Here is a 21,378-nt window from a genome sequence, read left to right as displayed (position 1 = left end):
AGCATACTCAGGTGCTCATCTGAAGCCGTATGAGTGGCTGTGATCGGATCTTGTGTCACCTCAGTCCTCATTCACCATGTTCCCCTCACAGGCGGCCAATTTCAACATCGAGGCCCTGAGTGGCATCTGTGGGTGAGTGTTTCCTTCTCCCTACTTAAATTCACACCTACACAATGTGGTTCGGTGAACTACGTGCATCACGCATGCGCGGGATGTGATGCAGATCGTTACTCGCTTTCGTCCCCACGTAAACTGGCATTTGACGACGAAGTCGCTAATTTATATTCAGATCTATCTCAATTGCTTGCTGGGTTGTTGTTTTCTCACCGCAGATCATTGAGAACTTCCGACGTGGCTCTGCCGATGGCCTTTCGCTTCTTTTTCTGATCGTCTGGTTGGCGGGTGATGTCTTCAACATCCTCGGTGCTGTCCTCCAGGGCGTGCTGCCTACAATGATTATCCTGGCCGTGTATTATACTCTGGCAGATATCGTTCTATTGGGGCAATGCTTCTATTACCGGGGATTCAACATCAGAGAGGAATTCTCCTCTTCCCCGTCGCCTGAACCCGAACCATCTGCCACGGGCGCTCTGGAGGGCAGCGATGCGAATACACCCGCGCCAACGGAAAGGTCCTCCCTGTTGCCCAAGTCAAACGGTCACGTCCAGATCCAAGATCCGACTCATGAACAAAACGGCCAACACTCCCACGTCAGCGCGCGACCGACATCAGCCGCTGCGCAGGGCAGACGACACTCTGCGACATCTTTCCGTGACATTCTGAACCCCCAACACGTAGATGGCACACATCTGTCTCCTGCGACGCCACTGATCGAACCGAGCTCAGATACAGCTCGCGCTCGCCGACACCGCCGCCGCATCTCTACCCTCCAAGCCATCCTCTTCAACATCACCGCCGTCGCTCTCGTTTGCGCTGCGGGTATCTTGGGCTGGTACGTCAGCCCGGCACCCAAGAAGCCGAGCCTAGAGGCGGAGCCACTTACGATGGACACACTGGGCCAGGTTTTCGGCTACCTTTGCGCAGTGCTGTACCTCGGCTCCCGTCTCCCCCAGTTGCTGCTCAACTATCGCCGAAAGTCCACTGATGGAGTCTCTCTGCTATTCTTCCTTTTCGCTTGCATTGGAAACTTGACCTACGTGCTCTCCATTCTGGCATACTCACCTGTTTGTCAGGGAAGGACTAAGAACACCCGCCATGTGAAGTGTCGTCCCGGCGAGGCCTCCGAGCTTTACGGACGGTATGTGCTTGTCAACCTGTCTTGGTTGATTGGTAGCTTTGGTACATTGCTGCTGGATATGGCGATCTTTGTTCAATTCTTCTTGTATCGTGATGGGAAGAAGGTTGATGATGAGCTCGAGACTGATGAGTAGAGCAGTTGATATGTTCTTGTACAGATGCCGATACGAATACTGATACACCTAAATAGTTGTGATAGTTGGTATAAAAATTTTGATTCGTGTAATCTTCATTTCAAATACATTATAAGCCATTGCTAATGCTGGGAGATATGGACGCGTGAAGAATCGTGCTTGCTGGGGTATCATCGAAGTCGTGGAATGAATTAATATCCAGCTTGCAATTGGGCAGGGCAGTGATAACACAGTTCCAAACGGGCCTGCTTGGCACAGAGATAGGCCTTGCCTGAGGCGATGTGAGGTGTCCTGCCGAGGTGTATATGCTTTTTTTTCAAGTACCGACAATTGCTTTCCGTCGCGAGTCGATCACTGACTGAGGCTTTCCATGAGGCAATGAGCATTTTGGAGATCGTGGCATCATTCAATGCCTTTCAAACAGAGCCCCGGAAAATCAAACTTCAAGATCAGCCAGGAAGGAAAGAACGGCGATAGCAAAGGACTTGGCATCATCCTGTCTCTCCTCCATATCAGGGCCGACCTGCTCGAGGAACAGAGCCAACTTGGATTCTTTCCAGCCCATGACGGGCGCATTCTCAACACACATCTCCTGCATGCCGAAGGCATCCATCTCATAGTGTCCCTGGACCGACAGAACTCTGCCGGGGTTGTACAGTCCCTGAATAGGGCAGATAGGGGTACTTCCAATATTGATCCAGGGCGCCGGAAGCGAAACAGGAGGGGACTCGGTGAGAGTCACCGTGGTTCCCTTCTCCACAGCCATGACCCGATCCCCATGGAACATCTGAATGCGAAGTTGGCCCTGAGAAAGATGACCAAGAGCGGAAGGGAAGTGCTTCAAGAACCCATCTTCAAGCTGAACGGTGTAGATACCGACCTCCCGACCAAGTGGGCATTTCTCAACATAGACATCACGGACAGGATCCTCCGGCACGCGAACCAGCGCGTGAGAAATAAGTTGGTGTCCAAAGCAAGTGCCCATGATGCGCACCTCGGTGTGGTCTCTGTAAACAGTCTGGATAAACTTCTCCAGGAGCTGCATCCAAGGAGAGTGAGGCATTTCATAGACGCCCGGAGAGCCTCCGGTGATCAGAATTGCATCAATTGGGTTGGAAACGGGCATACGCTCCTGGGTCCGGCTGCCACGAAGCAGATGAAAATCGGGATAATGGCCTCCTCGAATATCATAAGCAGTGACGGTAATACTAATCGGATCATCAATCGTGGTTGACTCGTTCAAGTGCGAAGCCGTTTCGCGAAGGATATCGCGGAAGTGTGCGCTGCAGAGGCCGCGTGCTTCGTACAGTCGGCGCGCCGGAATGTCGACATCGAGAACGGCGATGTGGATGTTGCGGACCATTACTGCAATTGCAATTGCTATATCTCTCGATTTTGAAATTAAACTGTGCGCTCCGTCGAAGGATGTGTGGAATCAGCTGCCCCCAACGGGCAGACATCTCCCGGATAATAACATGGTCGAGCCCGAGGTCGGATCGGAAGAGCTTAGGTAAAAATATAGGCTTATAGCATCTTCGGACAGAAATCGTGAATAATAAAAACAGAGCCGCGTGGTAGCAGGTGGGCAAAAGTACTCCAAGTGACTCCAACGGCATCGGAAACATTAGGTAAACGTTAGTCAAAGTTAGGGTTGGTCACCGACGAGCTTATTTCGGTGCCCCACTCGCCTGCGCAAATATGGTTCGTATCTACTTTATTTGTAGTGATAATCCGCTTTACCCCTCGTTCTTGATCATCCGGACATGTCCTGTTTCTCCGCGTGGGTGAGTTTAAGTGACCTATACGAGGCACGCTATACCAAACTTTGTCCAGGATTCAGGAGCCTCACGTGGATCACGTAGAAACGTAATGGTGAAATCTCTGTAGGGTAGCCGAGATTTCCGATTGCCAATATTGTTGAACACGGTTCTCCACCCAAAGTCTAGTGGATCTGGCAGCTATGGCCATTTGACGACGGGGCCTGATTGGGCGTGGTATGGTATATGTCCTACAAGGTGTCTGAAGCAGAGTGTTTACCCGTACCAGGGTAACTTGTTACATTTCCTCGTTCCTTCCCCCCCCTTTGCCCCATGATTATCATCTCACTAAGCAACAACCATACGACAAACTTACTTCTTGGCCTTTATTACTATGCCAGATTTGATCTGCTTGGGCTTCCTCTAATGGATACATCTCTGGAGTATATCCTTGCAGCAGATGGGATGGAAACGAAATACATGAGGCTCGGGAGAGTCTCCAATGCTAGCATAATCATGAGAACTGTGAGAATTAGGAATGGGCGGTTGAAAGGGGAGAAAACATACGCAGTCATAGGGGCGTCATTCTGGAAGGGAACATTCGGATCTTATAGCCGGATAAGTCAAATCATTCGAGGTCCTATACACTCCCCCTAGGATAGTCGGTGAGAAACCCACCTTCTCCCGTGGAAACCTCCACAACCCCCTACTTTGTAGTGCTATAGGAGGCAACTGTCACAGATGTATCATTCCCAGGTGCGTCAGGGTTGATACCCAGAGCGCAGAGTTCGTCAAGCCATCCCAGGTCCAAGTCCTCTAGGAATTCGTCGCGATAACAGTCCTCCTCAGTCCTTTCAGGGTCTACATTCACTTGGCTGGAGAATGGACCACCACATATGGCACAAGATATCGCCCATCCGCCCATGTTGGTGATTTGGATTTTGACTGTAATGATAAGGAAGGGGACGAAGGGAAGCGTTTGGACTGGATATTACGTGCCAGCCGAGTCTAACGTGAGGTATGAGCCCTCGTTTCAGGACAAGAGTAAGGTGGATAATGTGTGAAGAGATCGGTATTCATCAGGAAGCAACGGAGACTGGACATCCCTTTGATTATCCGAGGACTGTCAGCTCATTTCTAAAGGGGTTCGCTTGGTTCCAGATGACATGTAAATTATATCGCTCACGTTAGTCCTGGGGCACAGAAGCGTACTGCTACAAAACATAGCGCAGTCTGAAGCATAATGCATTTCCATAGATCATAACTATTCAAAAGTAGCAAAACTATGCAATCAAACACCTGTTGCTAGATGCAGCGAGCTAGAAAAGACAAGGACAGGTTCGAGCAAGAGTTCGAGTCAGAATAGACTCTGCCACAACCACTTAGGAGGGAGGGTGAGGCTCCATCGTCTTGCTTCCAACCTCAGACCAGTTGGTACTCAGCGAAGTTCCGTTACTCTCGATGTAGCTCTTCATCATAGCGCGGCGGGTATCATCGTCAGCACCCTTGTACAGCTTCTTGAAAAAACCGTCAACGGCATCACCGCCAACATCCGAGCCGTCGGATTCATTGCCGTCATCTTTTCCGTCCTCCTTTTTGGTTGTCTTAGTGGTAAGGTTGGACGCAACCTTGTCCCAGTCCTTGGTGCCGTGGCGAGATGAGGTCGGATATGAGGGACCGGCTGATGCCGTAGAGGCAGCAGGGCGCTGGGTGAGCTTCACGCTTTCGCTGGAGCCTTCGAGTGAGCCCCATTTCTGACCGGGTGTTTTCTTTTGGAGGGTGATTTCTATTTTGGTGCCCATGACGGAGACTTTGGAGGTGGAGGCGTCGATGGGGGCGTAGAGGGGGTCGAGGGTAAAGTCGTAGGCAGAGCCCGAGGGAAGAGGGAATTGGAGAGACAACTAGATGAAGTTATTAGTTGCTTATTCTATAGTAGGCCAAAAGTAGGTTAAAGTCGTGCTTACCGAGTCATCCTTCAAGTCAGTCTCCACCTTGCCCTTAGGGACGTTCTTCACATAGAGTGTGACGACAACAGAGTCCTGGGACTGGTACCACTCATGGCGGACCTTCTCCGGAACAGCAGGTGTAGGAGGAGTAGCAGAGCTAGCCGCGGGCCTCGGAGTATCACTCGCCGCGCTCGGAGCAGCAGTAGCCTGAGCCGACTGCTCAAGGACAGACGCAGGAGTTCCAAGCTTTCCAGCCAGCTCGGCCTTCAACTGTTCTTCACCAGGAATACTGACATTCTTAGGGTATTCAACAACAGAGACATTGGCTTTGGCTTCGCCCTCAGGAAGTTCCTTCAATTTGCGATCGGCCTTCATCATCCAGATGGGTAACTGGGTCTCGTACAAGTTGCCCTTCCCACCCTTCATAGCAGTCTGAAGCTTGGCCTCTTTGCTATCATCCTGGGTATTTTTTGTCGCGGCCGACTTCTCTTCCAGCAGCTTGAAGAGGTATGATGCGTCCCCATAGCGCTCAAGCTGGAAAAGCGAGACCGCGCGGCGGAACTGCGCTGCTAGGATGAGCTCGCGCTTGCCACGTTCAACGGCAAGCACTAGGGCGATTTCTGAGTCGTGCAGGGCAAGGCTGGAGTTCGGCCCGCCATGCTCTGGCTTCAGGCGTCCGCAGGCTGTGGCGCGCTGGATGTAGTATTGCGGGGAGCGGGGATGCTGGATCAGGGCGCGCGTGAAGTGTTCAAAAGCGAGGGGGGCATTGGATTGGGCGAGAGCCTCGTCACCCTTTGCTGCGTAGTCCATGGCGTTTGGAGGAGGGGTTGTGTGATGGAGGAGGAAAGAGAGAACATGTTTTGGGTTGCGGCTCCGCGAAAGGTGGTCCAAGCTTTATGGAAAGCTCCAGATCCCCATGTGGGTCCGAAGCGGGATGGCATTCAATATGTCTTTTGTGGCGAATGGGTTCTTCTATGGGAACCGCGGCCAGGTCAAGATTTCCCCTTGGCTTTTAAGGAATATTTAGACAATTATTAGAAAAGAAGCAAACATATCAGAATGCCCATTCATGATCTTCTATTTGTTCCTCCTGTACAAGCTACTGTAGTCAGGGTTGGATGTTATGGACTTGGAACCGCTCAGATATTATTGACTATTAGGTAGGTGTACAGGTCGTTCGCTGAATGTTGAATGCAAGGCTCACTGAAGTGCGTCATTGCCGTGCTTGTTGCTGTACAAACCAAGAGCCCGGATGGGCCAGTAGAACTTGTAGTTGGGGTAGGAAATCATGCAAGATTGGTTGAAGACACCTTCAATAGACTCCTGCAGCCACTCGCCGTTGCGCTGTTGACGAGCCATGAGGAGTTTGATGCCTCTCTCCAAAGGCTCCTTGTGAGGGTACTGAGCCTCCATAAGAGCCAGGCAGGCCCAAGCAGTCTGGACAACCTGAGATTTCTCGTGCTGGACGTAGACATGCTTCTCACTGCTGAGGTATGACTCGCCCCATCCACCATCGGCCTGCTGCTTGTCGATCAGGAACTCACAGCCTCGACGAGAGTTGTCGCTGGTTTCGTAGGTCTCGCCGACACTGGCCAGACTCTCCAGGGCGAACATGGCAGCATAGGTGAAGCAGATACCCCAAGAACCGTACCAGCTGCCGTCCTTGCGCTGGGCACGCTTGATATAGGCAACCGCCTTGGTCTTCGCGGTTCGGATTTCGTCGGCGCGGTAGTCTGGGTAGAACTTGCTGAAAAGCGACAGAGCAGTCACGGACGCTGTGGTACACTCGGGATAGTCGTATCCGATCATAATTCCGCCGAATACTTCAGCGGCGTTCAGCCACTCAACCTTCTCCGACGCACGAGTAGTTTCGTATTCGGTGAAGCCACCGGTCGGGTTCTGCATCAACAGCAGACAATCCACGCTGTCCTTCAGGCGATCCAAAGAGATCAGCTTGGGGAAATTGTGCATCTCCTGAAGCTGGATCGTGGAGCGAAGACCTTCCGCAGTGCAGTCACTAACAGTGTAGCCCTGGGTCTTTGTGCTGAAGGGCCAAGCGCCCTTGCGGTGCTGGCGGTAGCACTTCTCCTGATCGGGCACATTCTCCCGGAGTTGGTGGTCATCGATGAATTCGAGAGCCTTAGTCAACATAGGGCGCCACTTGGGATCATCAGCCATACCAGCGACCACGACAGCCTGCGTGACAAAGGTTGTATCCCAGACCTGGACACCATTAGTTCCGTTGGCCAGCATGCCCTCGCCCTTCATCCACATGTAGTCATTCAATCTTTCACGGTGGCGGCGAACGGAGTAGCTATCAGGACCATCGTGAATGTAACAGGCAACCATGTTCAGGGGGTTGTTGACCGGTCCCAGCCCCGCGTAGTCAGTGTTCTCATCCTCCATACAGATCAACTCCCAGGTCCAATCTTCAGCGCGCTTGACAATAGGGCCAATGCGAAGGAAGGGGTTCCAGACCCGAACCATAGCCTCGTTGATGGCGTTCAAAATCCATGTCTTGGGGTAGTAGTTATCGGCAGAGTGAATAGAGTTGCGATGTTGGGAAAAGTCGATAGAGTCATAAGGCTGAGTGTACAGCTCCTCACGGATTTGCTTGGTGAGGTCATTGAGTGGGCAGGACCACTTCTTAGACCAAATATAGGACAGAGGCAGGAAGACCTGGCGGATGTGGATCCACCAGCGCCAAGGGGCAAAAGGAACCCAGTCAGGAAGAAGCCTGAGGAGTGTCAGTCAAAAATACTGTTGCCTGATGCATTCCGAAGGTACTTACCAGATCTCGGGAGGCACGGGGTTGACACAATCCCAATCCATCACGCCCAGAATGCTGAGCCAGGCCTTAGCCCAGTGAGGTCCATAGATAGCACCTCCGAACTTGTGCAAAAGGCCACGGGCTTTGACCATGCGAGGATCATCCTCGCTGACACCAACCAGACGCAAAGCCACGTAGTTCATGGCAGTGCCAAAGACGGAGCTGTGGGCTTCAATATGTAGACCCCAACCGCCATCTTCGGGGTGCTGACGAGCAAAAAGATAGCGCTTGATCTCCGTAGCATACTCCGGAGGAATGGGTGTGTTAGTCACATACCAAGTGATCAACAAACCCGGCAGCAAGAACATAGGACCGCCGTACTCGCAACCCCAGTTGCCAGGCTCGAGCTGGAGATGTGAGAAGAAGGACAAGCCATTCTCAGCAGCTTGCATGGGGGTTTTGACATGTTGCAGCTCTGGCAGGCCCTGTACAGCGGAATTAGACGGGAAAAATCAAACACAGATTTAGGGAACATACAGTCGGCAGACCCAGATTGTATTTATCGGCAATTGACTGCGGCCAAGCGTGATGTTCGGCGTCGTTCTCGAGATACCGCCAGGTCTGGCGACCTTCCTCATTGACCAATCGCCAGCGAGTGTAGTCTGTTTTGGAGTCGCCATTTTGATCGGGCGATAAACGGCCCTGGGCGTCAGAACGCCATGGACCAATGTGTGAAGCCATGCTGTTTGTCAGGGACAATTGAAGAAGTTGGAGCTCCCACTTATCGATAACAATCAGGAGCCCGGGGTAACCTTAGTCAGCATTCTCAGGACTGCGGTGTACAACCAAGAACATGTCTGCCATGTGATTTCAATTGAATAAACACTAGAAAATATGTCAATGGGGGTTTCCCTCGTTATACATTTTGTATTCGCTATTTAATTAAGCTCAATAAGGCGGAGAGTGGTTGTGCGGTGCGGATACAAAGCGCGGTCCAAGGTACCCTCAGGTACCCCAGGCCCGTGGATGGTAGATGGACCTTGAAATATTTGAGGACATTCATTCCACTGGGAAATCTTGGAGCCTTGGACGGAAGTTCAAATTAATATTGATTCAATGGTACTCAAATTTGGAACCCTAGAAGTTATCACAGTGCCATGTTCACTCAGTGGTTGAAAATCAATTATGTGCAGTGACCGCATTGTTTCTAGTATCAACGGAATTGCCAATTCGGAGACAATACCATCCCCGTCCCCCCTTCATTATATTGCAAAGAAATGGCTCTGAATGCCAATATACTGCGGACAGTGATTCCACAGCCGGATCGACAAGCTTGTGTCCGCGCCTATATCGACAACACCCTCACAGACCTCGTTGATCAGCTCTCTCTTCCCCCAACAGAAGCGCAGCCCTCCATTAGAATTCGACGCAGAGCCACCCCGGCAAACTGTACCATCAATCGAGGTAGTGGAGCACTTGAGGCAGTACCGAATTTGGAGGTGTATCGCACGTACTCCTGGCCTGGGGCGACAGCGTATGAGTCGTGGAAGTTCAGTACGCTTGTGTGCATTTGATGCCTTGGAGTTGCAAGACTTCAACTTCGAGAAACTCGCTAAGCAAACCTCATTTGCATAGCTGTCATCATTCGGATACTTGCGATCATTGATCAGGCAGTACGAAGTGGACAATGGGTGTCGAAGAGGTGAGTGTTTGAAGCGACTGCTCCGCCGAGCGTCGCGCTGATTACCTCTAGGGACATCTACTACATCGATCCCGCATACTTCCGCTCCCAGGACACGGTCGACACGGTGATAGATGAGCTTGCTTACACAATTGGAGTTGACCGTGGAGCATTGAACGTTGTAAGTCCCCGTCATGATGCAACGACGAAGGCCAGCACAACCACTTACTCACGACTTGTTCTACCATGACAGGAAGCTGCGGGAAAGGGCTTGATAGCAGGGGCTTTCGCTTTGAAGCGTGATTCACGCCTTGTTCTTGATGCTGGGTTTGCTACACAGGTGACTTTTCAGCGCAGCCTATCGCCATTGGTCCGCAAGCTAATTGGAACAGGATACACTGGTGCCTCGGATCCAACAAAATGATGAGATTGATATCTTGGCTACCCGTTGGGTACTTGTTATTGAAAAGGAGGTAAGGAGGATATTGAACAGACAGCGATTCGCACATGATGTACCAATACTAACATGCTGATTCAGGCGGTTTTCCATCGACTGGTGCGAAATGATTATTACAACAGGGCAGTTGCTGGCCAGGGAATTCTCATAACCGTGAGTTCGAGCCCTTTACCACCGCAATGTCCAATGTGAGGTGAATGACAATCTGTTTAGGGCAAAGGATACCCCGACATCAGAACACGCGAGTTCATCCGACACCTTTTCGACGCAACATGCAACGACCGACGCCCACCCCGATTCTATGCTCTGGTGGACGGGGATCCGCACGGAGTAGAAATCATGTCGACATACAAGTACGGCTCATTGGCACATGTGCACGACAACGCAAGTCTCAGCATCCCGGGTTTGAAGTGGCTTGGTCTGAAAGTTTCAGACGCAATCATTGCATCAGAAGCCACGGGTAGTGACGGCATCCTCACTTTGAAGCCCCGAGATCGCAAGAAAATCCTTGCTATGCTTCGCAACAGTCCGGTGTTGGCCAATGATGGACCTGAGGCGGAATGGCGCATTGAGCTCCAACGGATGTTGATGCTGAATATCAAGGCGGAGATTGAATTAATGTACGAACTTGAAGGTGGACTGGAGATGTGGATTGATCGGAGGATGTTTCGCCAGGAGTGATGTGCCGCATTGATATCATGGAGAAGAGCCGTGGGAATCTTGAAGAGAACGGTATGCGTATGCAGGTGATGCCCAAAGGAGCGGGCTATATCGATTATACCACAGTATAATATATAATATGATAGCAGCAACAAATTACCACTGAGAACCGAAAAGTCCTGTAACAATGAGCAGAATCTCAATTCTTTTGAGAGATGCTAAATACAAATGAGCTGTTTAAGGAAGAAGCCATCGCCAACCCAGCCATGCAAAAAAAGATAGATAACGCACCCCCTGACGCCAATCATCAAAGCGAGAACATTGAATGGTGAGAAGTAACCGAGTCGCGAGATTCTCACAATCCCAGGCCCTTCCGCACTTCATCGCGGACCTTCTGCTCGTACTCGGGTCTGCGCTCGCGCCACATTTTGGCAGCCTCAACATTGGCCGGGCTTTCATCATTCGGCTCAGCGAGCATGCTCATAACGGAGATAAGGATCTTCTCGACGCTCTGGATAGGTGACCAGCGCTCGGAGGCGTGCTCGTAGTGGTTGGGGTCGTCGCCGGGAGGGTGCAGAATGGAAATACAGACTGTGCCATTGGGATAGACTGTGAAAGCCAAAGCGAATTAGTTTTGGACATGCACAAAAAAAGTGTGACCTTGCCTGGCATAGCAAGTCGGTAGACTTGGGAAAGAACTAACCATTCGGGTGCCACACCCCACCTCCGACAAACTTCATAGTCGGCGGGCTCAGCGGGTAGTCCTTGGGGAATTTGAGCTCGGCGGCGAAGACACCTCCCTCGAATGGGGTGTCTCCGGGCCCCTCGATCAGAGCTTCCCAGTAGAACATGTCATCTTCGGAGACTGGGCCTGCGGTGATTCCCTCGGGCGGGTTGGTGGAGAGATTCTTGTATTCATGGAACAGACGCTTCTGCGCGACAGAGGAGGCCATGATTCAGAACAGATTTCCCGATTTTAAAATTGTCAGATCTTCTCTGGTGAGTTTACTTTCTGTTCGAGTGGGTGGTGAGGAGTGAGGAGTGAGGAGTGAGGAATGAGGGTTGAAGGAAGTTGAGTGACGGAAGATTGGGGAGTCCGCGGGGTGCGTCACTTTGTGTCGACTGGATCGCCCCACGGCCGATCCCGCCTTGCAGCAATACATTGACAATAAGGTATTCTAGTTCTATCGTACAGTTCTTGGCCATCCACTGGCTACTTTTAGAAGAAGTCAAAGTCATCCCCGCCTCCACCATCTCCATCATCGCTCCAAGGGTCTTCCCCCTCACCCCAGACGTCATCGGGCTGTTCTTGAGGCCAAGCATCTCCGTATGGCCCTGTCTGCTCTGGGGGTTGCTGGTCTAGGGGTTGCTGGTCTGGGTATGCTGACTGGTTGCTTTGGTCGCCTGACATGCCTCTCTGCATTGCCTCGTATCCAGCCATAGCTCCAGCACCCGTAGCTCCAGCAGCCATGCCATCTGCTATGCCACCAGCAGCACCGGCCCTTCCAATCGCACCAGTAGCTGCCTCGCCTATTGCACCGGCTTCACCAGCTGCAGCGCCACCAGCTGCGGCACCACCTGCAGCCTCTCCAGCAGCAGCTCCTCCGCCCATACCAGGAAACCAAAGGGGCATAAAACCAAATCCGCCACCGGAGCTGCTGTGACGGCTGAAGTAGTCAAAGTCGACGCTAACTGCCGTAGCTAGCATCACTGCACGCTGATCCAGAGTCATTCCAGTTGGCGCGTTAGCTTCATTCGGTGCTTGAACGAGGCCAAGTCCTGCCGAATCCATTCGCAGCGCATACACACCGGTGTCGGTGAAGATTTCTCGAGCGAAACCTGCAAAGTTGCGGTTCACTGATCCGATCAGTCGATTTTCAGCAGAAACTAGAGAGAAGTCCCAGGATAGCATGGGCTCATCAACATAGGCAAACTGGTTGAAGTCGCCCTGGCCTTGCTTGGAAATTTCTGCTAGTTGCGTTTGTTGCACCTTGGAAAGATCGGAGCTACCAAGGTCGAACTTCTGCGAGCCCATATCTGTTGCTGGGTTTGGGGACTGGTGGTATGTGAAGAGGTTGTACTTGCGACGCAATGGTGCCCACTGCGACTGAGCTTCGCCAACAATTCGCATCTGGTCGAAACCAAGTTGTGATACGCGGGTGGCAGTATCGGTCTGAACAAGAGAGCCGGGAAAGGTGGTGTGTTGGGAAGTAGAGGAAGAGTAATTGTTGGTTGCAGGATCGATGGGGTCATATACTTGGATTCGGGTGTTAATCCAAGAGAATGGGCGATTGAACTAGAAGAAGCTCACATTAGCACATAACATACTTCATATGGTTTCTCTCACAACCTAAACATACCCGAAGCACCTCGTTCTCGTTTCGGTCGAACACATGCGTCACGAAGCTGCGATGAGTTTTGAACCACTGGCGCGCCATCGCATTGCCCATTCCCTTCTCTTGTTCTGCCATATAACCAATGTGGTTGCCCATCGCATCCATGATGACATATTTGTTCGCTTGTTCGAAGCCACTGACCAGTATTAGCACCGGTCCCATCGCTGTCCATGAAGTACACGTCAAACTCACATCATCACATTCATCATCTCAAACTGACGCTGGACCACTAACCCGGAGTTCGCCAGGATGCTGATAGCAGGATGGGTCTCCTTGAGGACAGCATTTGGGTCTTCAGGGACATGGACGGGAGAGAGGAGAGTGTTTTGCGCAGGGTCGTAGTTCTCGTTGGGTCCATCTTGGGGTTCGGTATTCCCAGACTCGGGCTGCTGTGGCGTTTGTGATTCTTTTGGTGTTGATTGAATGCGCTCTGGCCGCCTTATGCTATTACGCGGGCCGCGATGGCTGTTGCTGCTTCGGAGGCTCGACAGTGGTCGACGAAGCGAAATCGCGCGCGGCGACAACAGCAACGGCTGTCGAAGCCTTGTGATCCACATGGCGTTGGAACAATATATATAATATACACTGTTGTCTGATAGAAATGTTGGCCAGAGGGGTAGGTGGAGCTTTGAAGGGCCGAGTCCTGAAAAAGAGAAGTTACGGCTTTGGGATGACGGCACGTTTGCCGCGGGGTTAAACGGAGATAGTGGCAGCCGCAGATCAGGCACCTCCAAGCTTCTCTACTTCTGACTCCATAACACTTTCTACTCGCTAATTCTAGGGACTGTGAGCAACTCTCATATAATTTAAAGGAGATTCGCATTTTCGCTATGACGCTGTAGGGTCAATCCGTCATTTGAATCCGTCACGTCGCACATCAGGCATATCACGAATCCATAAGTGGGCACCATGAGCGGCCCTATTATGTTAAATCACCGGACTGCCTGCTGCCTGGATTCTATCAAGAAGCTCTACACATTTTTTCATGTTCCAAGGTGCTCAAAGCTTCTCTATTGTGCAAATGAATACCAAGATTCAGAACATGCGCTGGAAAGTCGCCAGTCAGGAGTATTTCCACAGCAAGCAACACAACTTGACTCCTCATTATTGCCAGTCCAGCGCGATGCAGAGTATATACCAAAATATGCGCTCATAGAAAATACAATTGATCACAGAAGACCTTTCCGGGCCAGTTCAATCTTTCGGGCCGCCTCGCCGGCCTTGAATCCTCCCTTTGACACACAAATAGCGCTACCTTCTCCCAGCTCGACCTTTTCCTCGACATCGGGGTGCGCGCATGGGCAGTGGTGCGGGAAGCTGACGCATGCGAGGGTTCCGGGGCAAAGATAGTTGCTGCATTGCGCTGTAGGAAGGACGAGCATGATCAGTATGGAACCGCAATCCGCGAGGAGAAAGGAAGGTGGAAGGCAACCCAAAGATTAACTTACACTGACGCCATTGATTCTGGTACCGACCACTATCACTGGGCACGTTCTGAGAGCCTTGGTGGTGTTGCTGCTGTTGTTGGTTCCCGTTGAACATGTGGTCGAAGAAGTTGAACTGGGCCTGGGCAACGGACACCATCAGGACAAGAGCCCATAGTGTGGAAACAAAGTTGCGCAACATGACGAGTGTTTCGACCCGCAAGTTATCTGGATGTCGAATGGGGAATGAATTGAGGAGATTGGCGGAGTGGCCTATAGATGAAGCCAGCTTACCCGCACACGTGACGCCAAGCCTCACCTCCGAGAAAAGTTCCCCTTGAGCTTCAACTTCCGCATCACAAAATAATAATCAACAATGTTGCAGCCCAGATTGCTGGTGCCCCTTCGGGCGCTGGAACGGGCATTCGCTCCCTCCCTCCGATCGGCCCAGCAGGCCTACCAACCGCAATCCATCTTCCAACGCACTCTCTCCGCAAACATGGCGATCCCGAAAGTCATGCCCTCAATCTCTCGCCCACTCCTCCCCTTCTCACAAGTCCGATTCGCCTCGCACGCCTCTCAAGGAACTGCCAATCGACACTCGCGTGACCCTGCCGGAAAGCGTCTCGGTGCCAAGCGCAGCGGCGGCGAATATGTTGTGCCCGGCTGCATCATTTTCAAGCAGCGAGGATCGAAATGGTTTCCTGGCGAGAACTGCGCCATGGGCCGCGACCACACAATCTACGCCACCCAGGCCGGCTATGTTCGGTATTACCTCGATCCCGAGCGACACCCGGAACGCCGGTATATCGGAATCGTTTTCGACAAGGAAGCGAAGCTCCCGTACCCGCGCAATGCGCCCAGCAGGCGCAAGCTGAACATGGTTGGCATCACTCGTGTTGAGCCCGTTGGTGCTCAGCCAGATCTCACCGCTTCCATCGCTGGTGTCAACGCGGACAACACTCAGGTCGCGTCCGTGGAGGCCGTCAACTCCGAGGATGGTCCTCAGCTGCGCCCTGGTTACATGTACCGTGAGGCTAACTGGATAATTGGTCGCGCTGCTGAGAAGGCTGGTATCTTCGCCAAGCCGTATGACCGTGGTAACCGGTGGCTTGCCTGGAGGAAGCGACAGGCTCGTGCTGAGCGCGCTGCGCAGATGAAGAGTCTGAAGGGCAAGAAGAAGTCTTCCAAGAAGGCCAAATAAGGGTGCATGATGGTTTCATCCGGGGAACACGGATTTTTGTAGCGATATGAAGTTTATTTGGTGTTTATATGTACAATAGAATCTTCAAAAGATCTTTCACTCTCATACCCTTCACAGACAATCAACACACGCCACAAGTAGATTCTGGCATTCCCATGCCCAGGCTTTGCCAGTTTGAATTATCCATGGATTCATCGTTCTCTCGTCAATTCCCTACGCCAGTCTATATCAAGCCTGATGTCACTGCCATGCAGTATAGATGCCCAGATTGACCTTTGGAATATAGACATCTCAACATTTGAACCTTGGAACATGCTGACAAGCAGTAGGTGGAATCTAGCCGTTGAATGCGGATGACATTTTATCATGATTTAACCTTGGCAAATACATCTTTACACATAGCTAGCGCTGACGGTTGGAATGGGGCACGGATCGGCCCCAAAACGCAGGGATCAATTCGCTGGCAGCCTGGAAACCTCCTAGTCAACATGATCCTTCACGGGCTTTCTCTTATCCACAATTCTGTCCTTCGATCCGGTATATTTCCTCCCCACCTAAGAATCTCTATAGCCAAAAAGTCTACCGCAACATACACCCCTCCGTTGCTGTCTCCATTGTCAATGTCGTCGAAGCCAATCCCAGCAGACTTCCCAGCATACTCTTTCCCCACCACCAAAGAACTAGAAGAATTCTTCGAACGCGAGCACAAAACAGCCCCAGCATTCTACCTCAAACTCGCAAAGAAGGCCTCCGGCATCCCATCAGTAAACGCAGCTGAAGCCGTCGAGACAGCTCTATGCTTCGGCTGGATCGACGGCTGGGGGAGAAAGATCGACGATAAATGGTGGTTTGTACGATATACACCCCGCCGCGCTAAGAGCATCTGGTCTCAAAAGAATGTCAGCACGGTCCGGAGACTGATAGAAACCGGTCGAATGCGCCCTGCAGGGCTGGCTGTCGTGGATGCTGCCAAAGCTGATGGGCGTTGGGACCGCGCTTATGCTGGACCGTCTAATATCACTGTGCCTGATGATTTTGCGGCTGCTTTGAAGGACGCACCGGATGCGGCTACGTTCTTTGAGTCTTTCAATAAGACAGACCGCTACTCGGTATTGTGGCGTGTTCAGACTGCTTCGCCGACGGCAAGGGCGGGGAGGATTGAGGCCTTGGTGCAGATGCTTTCTGAGAAGAAGAGACCTACGCCATTTACAAAGACTGTAGAAAAACGCAAAATGGGCTCGGAAAAGGTTGAAGATAAGAAAGTCGAAAAGATCGCTAAGAAGAAGATCAAAAAGGAGGCATCAAAGCCAAGGCGCAGTGGTCTCAGAAGTGACCCTGACTTTAAATCATGACGCCCATAGCGGATGAAAGAATTGCTTGAACATTTCAGATTTCAGATTTTACATAGTAACAGAACAAGACCAGCACAGCTTAAGGAACCCAGCCCAGTTGTTGCATAGGCCACTGGAGCCAATACCGATGCTCCTCATCCAAATTGTGATAGATGCCGCGAATCAAATGAACACTGAACCCCTGCATCCACCAAGCCCACTCGAGCTCCTTTGTAATAACACCAAAGTAGGCGAAAATAACCAAGGACTCGGGAGTTTTCCGCTGCAAAAAGGCAAGAAAATTATCTGAAAGGCGCGTAAGCCAGATAAAGATATCAGCAGTCTCACAGTTCTGAGGGCCATTTTCCGCAACGGTCGCGAAAGATTTTCCCAGACTATCAATTGTATCCTCGTAGCACTGCAGCTCCTCGGGATCTTTGACAGTCTCCCGGATTAGCCGCTGCAAATCAACTAGTGGTCTTTGACTGGAAGATCTGGCATGCCAATTGGAACTCTTTCGGTCACCTAGAGTGAACATGGGGGCAAGAGGCCCTTTTCGTAGAGCCTCATTCACAGAGGTGATGATAGCCACGGTGCCCCGGAACATGCGTAGCCACTGTAGGACTTTATCGTTGCTTACCCAGAAGTCATCGCGTTTCCGAGGCATGGCGCATTCGATGATGCAGGTAATTGTCGAGAACAGATACACAGCCGGGCCATTCTCTTCGTTGATTTGGGGCATTGTGACTGAAACCATCTGCAGCGCGATATTATGATGGAACTCTGCAGCGGCTACGTACTGTGCGTGATGCTCAGGCTTCATGTGGGCCAGGTGAAGTGCTGAGAGTGCCAAAATTGCGCGGAATACAAATTGGTAGGAGAACCCGAACTGAGGGACGGTGATTTGCCATAGCGTCTGTAGCACGGGATGGCGGGAGATGGTGTAACATGTCGATGTGCAGAAGTGGTGCAGTAAAGCCATTTCGGCCATGCCCATGGCTGGAGTACCATTATCGGCGGTCAGCCTGGTGGCTTCACTGACAAATGGCGTCGGCGTGGATGAAGCAGCGGGGGGCGTTGGCGTTGGAGAGGCCACTACGCCCACTGTTTTGAAAACACATTCGGACGCATGCTTGATGCAATTGTGGCATTGCGGCCTCGTTTCATCGCACTGAGTCCAGCATTTAGCTTGGTGGTGTCTGGACTTCCGGCGGCTGCTTACCTTGACTTTGCGCGCCTTGCACGATTGACACCCGTTCCGCGATTTCGTGTGTGTTCGCCGGGGGCCCATTCTTACCCCCTTGCGATCTTTCAGGGCATATTCCAGTTCTCACCTCTAAACACAGAACCCGAAATTCTATCAGGTTTGAAGAGTCAAGGTCGAGGTTATCTTAGGAGGGAAAGTGGGGGTTTCCGATGAGTGCCTACTGCGTGACATCTGGGCGCTTTCAACCTCTGGGTCGAACTGAATGGGGCTCGGCATCTCCACCGGGCAAAAGAGATTCCCCGTCAACTTGTAAACCTAGTTTTGGACTTCTCGAATGAGCAAAGCATGAACCAAGGTACTTCATATTCCGCACCTATAGATTTAATTCACCTTATTGGGCACAGTGTGGCAGAGGATAATGGTCAAAAGCCCAATTCAGGTTCCATTCAGATGCATAGGGTACATACTTCTATAGAATTGCATCTTTATATAGTCAATCAAGCACCAAGCTTAAAACCGCCCCAATTGAGTCGAGAAAAGATGTGCTTGGGATCATAGGTAGATCGGATCTCTCTCATACGCGCCATATTCTCAACGGGAATCTCTGCAAAAGGATCCTGCCATTCACCCGCATCGCCCATGTAGACGAAGTCAGACCGCAAACTGTGCATCGCACGAACCGAGTACCTCGACGGCGTGCGCGACCTCATCCACGGTTGCAGGAAGGAAAATACAGGAGAAAGATCAGTCCGGACGCTCCAGTAGGAGTCCGCGGCCTGAGTAGTATAATTTGCAGTATTCGGAAGTTTCACTCCGCCGGAAGTGCGAGAGAGCTTTTGGCATGCACATGCCGCACCTCTAGTAAGGTTGAACGAGCCGAGGGACGTGGTGACTGATGTTCCAGTCAAGATCGATGCAGCGTGGGAACTGGCAGAAGCCAGACCCAGGAGTAAGCATTCAACAAGGTACTTTATCTTCGTCTGCCAAGTGAATGAACAAAGCGATTATAGAAGGGTATATCGTCGGTAAACCAGCGGGGTCTTCGGTTTATAAGTGTTTTGGTACATTGCCCTTCAGGCGCTAGCTCTGCCGTGATGCCACAGGGGCTCAGACAGTACTGGAAACCTCATGGGGGTGATCACCACGGTCGCTTAAAGTTCGGCTCGGATTGCTATGCAGTGAAACCATGGGCCAGCCACCTCTGAGTATTACTAGTCAACAATGAGAATAAAGTAATAGCTGAACCTAAAGCTGAAATACGATTCATATGGAAAGATCCTTCAAGTTGGCTTATCAATTGTATAGGTGAATATTTTTCGTCTATTAAAATATTTGAAATATAGTAATCTCCGAAATAAATATTAACATAAACTCACACTGAGATTGTATTCCAGACCATGGAGCGTATAATGTTCATCTTTCACCTGCTCTGGTTTCTATATACTTTGGTCTGGGTAAGAAGCAAACGGGCCTCATGAAAATCACTTGAACAAGGTACGAAGTTCACGAACGCGAACGTTTTCTCCGAATGCAAGTGCAGATTCCACACGGCGATCAGTGGAGACAGTGCGAGTCCGAATGCGAACCCGAGGATGCGATCCAATGAACTCCTCAATTCGGATTCTTGCTCGTATTCGGACAGCCAACATCAACTCTAAATGTCAAGTTGAAGTCCATGGATCCTGAGTCATGTCAAAGGGTCAGAAATAAAATCAAAGAAAACAAATCAAATAACATTAAATTAAATTTAAAAGAGAAGAAAAGAAAGGTAGGTCCATGAATTGAACCCGTGAGTATAGATGATAGGACCTTCCACAGTCTGTCGTAGGAAGAATTACAATAGGATTCGAACAGATTACCCCCAGATACTCACGCTTTATTTCCCGGCCCATATCCGGAAGAAAGCTTTAACCCCTTTGGAATTAGAATATTACCGATTGCTAAAACGTACAGTAAAGAATCGTATCACCACACGAGCTATAATAAATGAAACAACTGTCTTTCATAGCATACGCCAAGGTTTTGTTGCGAGGTCGCAATGAACTGTGGTACGATAACGCCTCCATGCCGCTTGTCACATCCTTCATCCGCTAGCAGTGCCCCTATCCTCACCGCTAATATGTGGCCTAGGTCAAATTAAGATATTAGTATTTTGCTACCTCAGTGGCTTCGACTTCCTCCTTCCCGCTTACTTTTTTCTCCACTCTTCGCCTTGCCACCGTCTGTTGACATAGTATGTCTACTTCCTACCTCAGACCCATCCAGCCTTATATACCGATTACCGAAGCCCCGGTAGTTGATGAATCGGAACATGACGTACCGAAACGAGACGTCGCGATACGAAGACTCTCAACCGCTTGCAAGGAATGCCAGCGCCGGCGGACAAGGGTAAGGAATCTTGATTGATGATACATCATCTGGCTGATTATCTTTTCTGTATCTCAAACGACAGTGCAGCTCTGGAATCCCGTGCTTGGAATGTACAAAACGTGATGTGGTCTGCATCTTCGACGAGAGCTCTGACAAACGACGCAAAAGCTACTCGAGTAAGATGGAACAAGACCTCACTTTTTATCAGGAATTGATGGACGACTTTTTTGAGTTGATACGGATTTCTAGTGATGATGATGTCCACCACATGATCAATATCGTGCGGTCGGGCTCGTCAGCCGGTGAAATACAGACTGAGGTGGTACGTGTCCTTGCGAACAATAATTATCTTCGACCAACAGCATAATTCATGCAACAAAAGATAGCTAAAGTGCCTGCACATGGCGAATCATGGCTTCTAACGTCATTCTATCACTCAAGGTCTTTTCGGTGGCTGATACGGTGGCTGTCGTGCTTTGTCTCTGGCAGAACACGAATCCACATGCTCTTCGTATGAGGACCAATCGGTTAACCGTGAATCATATCGTCTCTGCACATTACGAGATCGACGGGCACAGTGGGGGAGAAGAGGTGCACATGTATAATAGTTTCTTGTAATATACTCGTATAACAGCTGTCTTGTAAGAAAGGCGCTATTCTCGGTTTACCCAAATGCGGCTTAATGTGTTTCGGGTACGGGCCGGGAAATAAAGTCTGAGTTTGTATGGTGTAATCTGATTTCGAATCCTACTGTATATAGGCTCTGCTGCTGCAGGCAGACCTA

General features: G+C 50.8%; 12 protein-coding genes across 12 annotated transcripts; 4 read left to right on the top strand and 8 right to left on the bottom strand.

Moving 5' to 3' along the window:
- Positions 1 to 76: 76 nt before the first annotated feature.
- On the top strand, positions 77 to 1,391 carry N7443_003969 (PQ-loop repeat-containing protein; the record flags this gene model as incomplete). The annotated part of the gene is made up of 2 exons (XM_056884025.1): positions 77 to 132; positions 290 to 1,391. 2 exons carry the CDS (start codon positions 77 to 79, stop codon positions 1,389 to 1,391), a joined length of 1,158 nt encoding a protein of 385 aa, XP_056742303.1.
- A 436-nt stretch (positions 1,392 to 1,827) lies between these two features.
- N7443_003968 (type 1 glutamine amidotransferase) lies at positions 1,828 to 2,754 on the bottom strand (the record flags this gene model as incomplete). The annotated part of the gene is made up of 1 exon (XM_056884024.1): positions 1,828 to 2,754. One exon carries the CDS (start codon positions 2,752 to 2,754, stop codon positions 1,828 to 1,830), a length of 927 nt encoding a protein of 308 aa, XP_056742302.1.
- A 1,100-nt stretch (positions 2,755 to 3,854) lies between these two features.
- Positions 3,855 to 4,073, bottom strand: N7443_003967 (H/ACA ribonucleoprotein complex subunit; the record flags this gene model as incomplete). Its single annotated transcript, XM_056884023.1, has 1 exon — positions 3,855 to 4,073. One exon carries the CDS (start codon positions 4,071 to 4,073, stop codon positions 3,855 to 3,857), a length of 219 nt encoding a protein of 72 aa, XP_056742301.1.
- A 457-nt stretch (positions 4,074 to 4,530) lies between these two features.
- Positions 4,531 to 5,904, bottom strand: N7443_003966 (co-chaperone SGT1; the record flags this gene model as incomplete). Its single annotated transcript, XM_056884022.1, has 2 exons — positions 4,531 to 5,049; positions 5,113 to 5,904. The coding sequence occupies 2 exons, from the start codon at positions 5,902 to 5,904 to the stop codon at positions 4,531 to 4,533; spliced, it is 1,311 nt and encodes a 436-aa protein (XP_056742300.1).
- A 390-nt stretch (positions 5,905 to 6,294) lies between these two features.
- Positions 6,295 to 8,605, bottom strand: N7443_003965 (terpene cyclase/mutase family protein; the record flags this gene model as incomplete). The annotated part of the gene is made up of 3 exons (XM_056884021.1): positions 6,295 to 7,831; positions 7,886 to 8,349; positions 8,402 to 8,605. 3 exons carry the CDS (start codon positions 8,603 to 8,605, stop codon positions 6,295 to 6,297), a joined length of 2,205 nt encoding a protein of 734 aa, XP_056742299.1.
- A 536-nt stretch (positions 8,606 to 9,141) lies between these two features.
- Positions 9,142 to 10,683, top strand: N7443_003964 (uncharacterized protein; the record flags this gene model as incomplete). The annotated part of the gene is made up of 7 exons (XM_056884020.1): positions 9,142 to 9,418; positions 9,500 to 9,566; positions 9,618 to 9,726; positions 9,799 to 9,885; positions 9,938 to 10,018; positions 10,084 to 10,155; positions 10,216 to 10,683. 7 exons carry the CDS (start codon positions 9,142 to 9,144, stop codon positions 10,681 to 10,683), a joined length of 1,161 nt encoding a protein of 386 aa, XP_056742298.1.
- Positions 10,684 to 11,017: 334 nt separating this feature from the next.
- N7443_003963 (E2 ubiquitin-conjugating protein UBC7) lies at positions 11,018 to 11,615 on the bottom strand (the record flags this gene model as incomplete). Its single annotated transcript, XM_056884019.1, has 2 exons — positions 11,018 to 11,271; positions 11,366 to 11,615. 2 exons carry the CDS (start codon positions 11,613 to 11,615, stop codon positions 11,018 to 11,020), a joined length of 504 nt encoding a protein of 167 aa, XP_056742297.1.
- A 266-nt stretch (positions 11,616 to 11,881) lies between these two features.
- On the bottom strand, positions 11,882 to 13,615 carry N7443_003962 (scramblase family protein; the record flags this gene model as incomplete). The annotated part of the gene is made up of 3 exons (XM_056884018.1): positions 11,882 to 12,958; positions 13,023 to 13,194; positions 13,251 to 13,615. The coding sequence occupies 3 exons, from the start codon at positions 13,613 to 13,615 to the stop codon at positions 11,882 to 11,884; spliced, it is 1,614 nt and encodes a 537-aa protein (XP_056742296.1).
- A 612-nt stretch (positions 13,616 to 14,227) lies between these two features.
- lcl2 lies at positions 14,228 to 14,684 on the bottom strand (the record flags this gene model as incomplete). Its single annotated transcript, XM_056884017.1, has 2 exons — positions 14,228 to 14,421; positions 14,507 to 14,684. 2 exons carry the CDS (start codon positions 14,682 to 14,684, stop codon positions 14,228 to 14,230), a joined length of 372 nt encoding a protein of 123 aa, XP_056742295.1.
- A 174-nt stretch (positions 14,685 to 14,858) lies between these two features.
- On the top strand, positions 14,859 to 15,686 carry N7443_003960 (mitochondrial 54S ribosomal protein bL27m; the record flags this gene model as incomplete). Its single annotated transcript, XM_056884016.1, has 1 exon — positions 14,859 to 15,686. One exon carries the CDS (start codon positions 14,859 to 14,861, stop codon positions 15,684 to 15,686), a length of 828 nt encoding a protein of 275 aa, XP_056742294.1.
- A 620-nt stretch (positions 15,687 to 16,306) lies between these two features.
- Positions 16,307 to 17,038, top strand: N7443_003959 (YdeI/OmpD-associated family protein; the record flags this gene model as incomplete). The annotated part of the gene is made up of 1 exon (XM_056884015.1): positions 16,307 to 17,038. One exon carries the CDS (start codon positions 16,307 to 16,309, stop codon positions 17,036 to 17,038), a length of 732 nt encoding a protein of 243 aa, XP_056742293.1.
- Positions 17,039 to 17,117: 79 nt separating this feature from the next.
- On the bottom strand, positions 17,118 to 18,308 carry N7443_003958 (Zn(II)2Cys6 transcription factor domain-containing protein; the record flags this gene model as incomplete). Its single annotated transcript, XM_056884014.1, has 2 exons — positions 17,118 to 18,188; positions 18,240 to 18,308. The coding sequence occupies 2 exons, from the start codon at positions 18,306 to 18,308 to the stop codon at positions 17,118 to 17,120; spliced, it is 1,140 nt and encodes a 379-aa protein (XP_056742292.1).
- Between the last annotated feature and the right edge of the window lie 3,070 nt (positions 18,309 to 21,378).

Source organism: Penicillium atrosanguineum (genome assembly GCF_028827265.1).
Source record: "Penicillium atrosanguineum strain IBT 20685 chromosome Unknown utg000003l_segment0_segment0, whole genome shotgun sequence".
In the NCBI taxonomy this organism is placed as follows: Eukaryota; Fungi; Ascomycota; class Eurotiomycetes; order Eurotiales; family Aspergillaceae; genus Penicillium; species Penicillium atrosanguineum.
The sequence above is the reverse complement of the archived record's forward strand: the minus strand, read 5'-3'. Positions and strand labels throughout refer to the sequence as shown.